The 6,081-nt window shown below is 47.8% G+C and overlaps 1 protein-coding gene across 1 annotated transcript in view; it reads left to right on the forward strand.

Moving 5' to 3' along the window:
- fhl2a (four and a half LIM domains 2a) overlaps window positions 1-4,860 on the forward strand; it is a 6,868-nt gene extending 2,008 nt beyond the window's left edge. The window contains exons 3-6 of the mRNA XM_084452261.1: window positions 92-266; window positions 1,151-1,320; window positions 3,741-3,927; window positions 4,582-4,860. Of these exons, the coding sequence (XP_084308387.1) occupies window positions 92-266; window positions 1,151-1,320; window positions 3,741-3,927; window positions 4,582-4,733 (684 nt within the window). The 3' untranslated portion in view covers window positions 4,734-4,860. The remainder of the gene's footprint in view (window positions 1-91; window positions 267-1,150; window positions 1,321-3,740; window positions 3,928-4,581) is intronic.
- Window positions 4,861-6,081: the final 1,221 nt, after the last annotated feature.

The raw sequence follows: 6,081 nt of genomic DNA on the forward strand, positions 1-6,081 counted from the left end.
CACACATACACACACACACACACACTCAACACCAGGGTGAGCTCAACACACACACACACACACTCTGATGTTCCCTCTTCCCTCTGTGCAGGACCTGTCCTATAAGGATCGCCACTGGCATGAGGACTGTTTCCACTGCTTCCAGTGCACACGCCCCCTGGTGGACAAGCCCTTCTCCACCAAGGACGACCAGCTGCTCTGCACCGAGTGCTACTCCAACGAGTACTCCTCCAAGTGCCACGACTGCAAGAAGACCATCATGCCTGGTAGGGAGACGCAGGGCCAGAGCCTGGTAGGGAGACGCAGGGCCAGAGCCTGGTAGGAGACGCAGGGCCAGAGCCTGGTAGGAGACGGAGGGCCAGAGCCTGGTAGGAGACGCAGGGCCAGAGCCTGGTAGGAGACGCAGGGCCAGAGCCTGGTAGGAGACGGAGGGCCAGAGCCTGGTAGGAGACGGAGGGCCAGAGCCTGGTAGGGAGACGGAGGGCCAGAGCCTGGTAGGAGACGGAGGGCCAGAGCCTGGTAGGAGACGGAGGGCCAGAGCCTGGTAGGAGACGGAGGGCCAGAGCCTGGTAGGAGACGGAGGGCCAGAGCCTGGTAGGAGACGGAGGGTCAGAGCCTGGTAGGAGACGGAGGGCCAGAGCCTGGTAGGAGACGGAGGGTCAGAGCCTGGTAGGAGACGGAGGGCCAGAGCCTGGTAGGAGACGGAGGGTCAGAGCCTGGTAGGGACACGGAGGGCCAGAGCCTGGTAGGAGACGCAGGGCCAGAGCCTGGTAGGAGACGGAGGGCCAGAGCCTGGTAGGGAGACGGAGGGCCAGACACTGTCTGTTTCCATAAGGAATCTTTAATTCAATATAACTTAATTCGCATAAAACGTGTGGATAGAAACATGGCTTCTTTCTCTCTGGACTACAAAGACTCCCTCTGTCTCCAGCTGTGTTCATTAAGCAGCGACCAGGGTCCCGTACAGTTTACGATGCCTAGGGTCACGCTGAAGAAGTTACAGTGCAGTGTGGTCCAGAGCGCAAACAGACCACTGTCTGGAAGTGATTTCTCATCATGATCATATTAGGCTGAATAAGTAAGACTGGAGGTGATTTCCTGTCTCTTTACTCCTCCCTCTCCCCCCCCCCCCCACCCCCCCCTCTACCAGGCTCCAGGAAGATGGAGCACAAGGGGAACAGCTGGCACGAGACCTGCTTCACCTGCCAGCGCTGCCAGCAGCCCATCGGCACCAAGAGCTTCATCCCTAAGGAGAACCACAACTTCTGCGTGCCCTGCTACGAGAAGCAGTTCGCCATGCAGTGCGTGCAGTGCAAGAAGGTGGGCGGAGCTCTGCGCTGAGGGGCGGAGCTCTGCGCTGTGAGGGGAGGCGTAGGCCACCTCCGCCTCAGACCCACCCCTCTATTTAGCGCACTTCTAGTGTCCAACATACTACACTCTAGTCGAACATAGTACACTCTAGACGAACATACTACACTCTAGTCGAACATACTACACTCTAGACGAACATACTTCACTCTAGACGAACATACTACACTCTAGACGAACATACTACACTCTAGACGAACATACTACACTCTAGACGAAAATACTACACTCTAGACGAAAATACTACACTCTAGACGAACATACTACACTCTAGACGAACATACTACACTCTAGACGAAAATACTACACTCTAGACGAAAATACTACACTCTAGACGAAAATACTACACTCTAGACGAAAATACTACACTCTAGTCGAACATACTACACTCTAGACGAACATACTACACTCTAGACGAACATACTACACTCTAGACGAACATACTACACTCTAGACGAACATACTACACTCTAGACGAACATACTACACTCTAGTCGAACATACTACACTCTAGTCGAAAATACTACACTCTAGACGAACATACTACACTCTAGACGAACATACTACACTCTAGTCGAACATACTACACTCTAGACGAACATACTACACTCTAGACGAACATCCTACACTCTAGACGAAAATACCACACTCTAGACGAACATACTACACTCTAGACGAACATACTACACTCTAGACGAACATACTACACTCTAGACGAAAATACTACACTCTAGACGAACATACTACACTCTAGACGAACATACTACACTCTAGACGAAAATACTACACTCTAGTCGAACATACTACACTCTAGTCGAACATACTACACTCTAGACGAAAATACTACACTCTAGACGAACATACTACACTCTAGTCGAACATACTACACTCTAGACGAACATACTACACTCTCAACAAACATACTACACTCTAGTCGAACATAGTACACTCTAGTCGAACATACTACACTCTAGACGAACATACTACACTCAAGACGAACATACTACACTCTAGTCGAACATACTACACTCTAGACAAACATACTACACTCTAGACGAACATACTACACTCTAGATGAACATAGTACACTCTAATCGAACATACTACACTCTAAACGAACATACTACACTCTAGATGAACATAGTACACTCTAGTCGAACATACTACACTCTAGATGAACATAGTACACTCTAGTCGAACATACTACACTCTAGTCGAACATACTACACTCTAGACAAACATACTACACTCTAGACGAACATACTACACTCTAGATGAACATAGTACACTCTAGTCGAACATACTACACTCTAGATGAACATAGTACACTCTAGTCGAACATACTACACTCTAGATGAACATAGTACACTCTAGACGAACATACTACACTCTAGTCGAACATACTACACTCTAAACGAACATAGTACACTCTAGTCGAACATACTACACTCTAGTCGAACATAGTACACTCTAGACGAACATACTACACTCTAGTCGAACATACTACACTCTAGTCGAACATACTACACTCTAGACGAACATACTACACTCTAGATGAACATACTACACTCTAAACGAACATACTACACTCTAAAAAAACATACTACACTCTAGACGAACATACTACACTCTAGACGAACATGCTTTACTCTAAATGAACATACTACACTCTCAACGAACATACTACATTCTAAACGAACATACTACACTCTAGACGAACATACTACACTCTAAACAAACATACTACACTCTAAAGCAGTGGTTCCCAAACTTTTTCAATCAGGCCCCACTTGAGTAATTGGAAATATTTTCTGTCCCCACCTAGATTGGTAGAATTAATTATAGGCTATTGTACAAACATGGCATTTCCTTTACTACTAATAACTGGACACAAAGATCCAATATTTTATTCAAAAATCAACAAATTTGGCCACTGTGAAATAATTAGGCCTCAACCCCAAATAATAATAATTTAAGTAATATATTAATCAAAATTAGCCTATTACTATTAGTACTAGCCTACAGGTTGCATCACTTTTCCTTTTCCTGTTTATATTCCTATTCCATAGCCTGCCCTACATTCCTATCAGTGGCTTGTGCTTGCTTTCTGAATGTGCTCTTTATGAAGACACAAAGAGCGGTTTTTCCAAATTAACCCAATACGCCCCACCTGTAGTACCTCTGGGCCCCACTAGGGGGGGCGCGCCCCACACTTTGGGAAACACTGCTCTTAAGGAACATACTACACTCTAGACGAGTAGCGTGTCGTGGGCTTGCATGGTGTACCACAGCTGGCCTTCATCAGCAGCGAAGCGGGAGTTATGGCCATTACAGCGTGTGTGGTACTGACCCCGCCCTCTCCATCCTCTCAGCCAATCACCACCGGCGGGGTGACCTACCGCGAGCAGCCCTGGCACAAGGACTGCTTCCTGTGTACCGGCTGCAAGCAGCAGCTGTCTGGCCAGCGCTTCACCTCCCGGGACGACTTCGCCTACTGCCTGAACTGCTTCTGCAACCTGTACGCCAAGAAGTGTGCTTCCTGCACCACCCCCATCAGCGGTACGACTGTCCACCATCCGCCCGCCATCTACCCCTCTAACCCCCCATCCACCCCTCTAACCCCCCATCCACCCTCCATCTACCCCTCTAACCCCCCATCTACCCTCCATCTACCCCTCTAACCCCCCATCCACCCCTCTAACCCCCCATCCGCCCGCCATCTACCCCTCTCTAATCCGCCCGCCATCTACCCCTCTAACCCCCCATCCACCCTCTATCTACCCCTCTAACCCCCAATCCACCCTCCATCTACCCCTCTCTAATCCCATCCACCCCTCTAATCCCCCATCTATCCCTCTCTAACCCCCCATTCACCCTCCATCTATCCCTCTAACCCCCCCATCCATCTGCCCCTCTCTAACCCCCCCTCCATCTACTCCTCTAACCCCCCATTCACCCTCCATCTACCCCTCTAACCCCCCCATTCACCTCTCTATCAATCTATATCCACAATACCTATTCTCTCTCTCCGTCTGTCTGTCCACGCAAGTGGCCTAGACATTGAGTTCCAACGCTCACGATGTCCGATAGTCTACTTCTGGTCGCTGCCTGGCTCCTGCTGGTCTCACCAGGACGTCTCTCTTCCTCTCCCCTCTCTGGGCTGGTCTCACCAGGACGTCTCTCTCTTCCTCCCCCCTCTCTCTCTCTGGGCAGGTCTGGGAGGCAGCAAGTACATCTCCTTCGAGGAGCGCCAGTGGCACAACGACTGCTTCAACTGTAAGAAGTGCTCCGTGTCCCTGGTGGGGCGTGGCTTCCTCACCGAGCGTGACGACATCCTGTGCCCGGAGTGCGGCAAAGACATCTGATTGGATGGCGACCCAATGGCCGCTAAATCTGATTGGGGATCGTCTATGAAGGATCCACAAGGAGGATCCTTAGCAAAATAGAGCAATGGCACAGCTTTCCTACAACCCTGCCTGGCATGACTTGTCAGTGTATATATGACATGCAAACACAGACCACTAAAACTAACTAACCCCATAGCTAATGAGTTCCCTCAGTCACACTTACCACTGAGCATTTGAGTGCAAGTGAGTCCTGCTTTCTGCATGCACTGGCTTGATAATCTATAATTATCGGTTTGAGGTCTTGAGGTGCATGAGAGTCTGATGTAATAATCTATAAGTAATAATATACAGATATTAAATATATATATATATCCAGAGTTTATATACATCTATATATTTACGCTTTTAAATGCTACATAGAAGGTGTATGGAGGAGACACGAATATCAGAGTTCCAAAGTCAGTGTGAAATCTCAATGTGACCCAACGGGATTCACTAGCAGTTACCATGGTGCCAGTTAGGAATGAAACACAATAACCAAAACACAAGGTAAAAAAGCTGTACATAACAAGTCATAGATTATTTAAATGTATCTTCTTTTTACCCTGAAGACAACTGGTACAAAAAACATACACTGGGAGAGAATGCTTATTAAATCCACTTCCTGAAGTCACTAACGAGAGAACTGCTACACTGCCTGTGTCAGCCCAAGGAATGCCAAGTTTGTGTCTCAAATGCAAATAAAGAACTTTAAAAAGACAAATCGCTGTGTACACAACAATCTGTATATTATCTCATGAAAACAGCAACAGCAGATCACTCCTAATCCTGTCCTACGGCATGGCGCCCCCTAGTGGTAGAACACATTACCTACTGATCATTTAAAACAAAAAACAGCATTTCCTTAGTTGAAATCCACAGGTACTCTAAAGCCCGAGGTGTCCTTGCTGTTTAATAACGCGTCTCGCTTTGATAAACATCTATTTTGTGGTGTACTAATTTCTGAGGACCTGCACAGCCAACAAAGGAAGGCAGGAGACCAGTGGCGGCCATCTTTTGTAGGCGTGGTTAAAAGCAAGAACACTGCAGGTTTAAGAGTCAACTAAATAACCCCTGGTTCCCATGGCAACACTCAACCAATGACAGGTGCTCGCACATGACTCCTCATCACAACCACAGGTGGCCTAACATGTAGCATAGCTACATAATGTGTATCACAAAGGGAAGAAAATATATAAATATTGCATTAAATATAAAGTTATTATTATTATTATTCTGCAGCAGCCTGTGAGTGAGCGCAGTCTCAGCTGAGGGGGGGCGGGCAGAGCCAGCTTGCTGGGTAAGGGTCGGTTAGGGTTAGGGCCTG

This window comes from Borostomias antarcticus (assembly GCF_949987555.1).
Source record: "Borostomias antarcticus genome assembly, chromosome: 17".
NCBI classification, from domain to species: Eukaryota; Metazoa; Chordata; class Actinopteri; order Stomiiformes; family Stomiidae; genus Borostomias; species Borostomias antarcticus.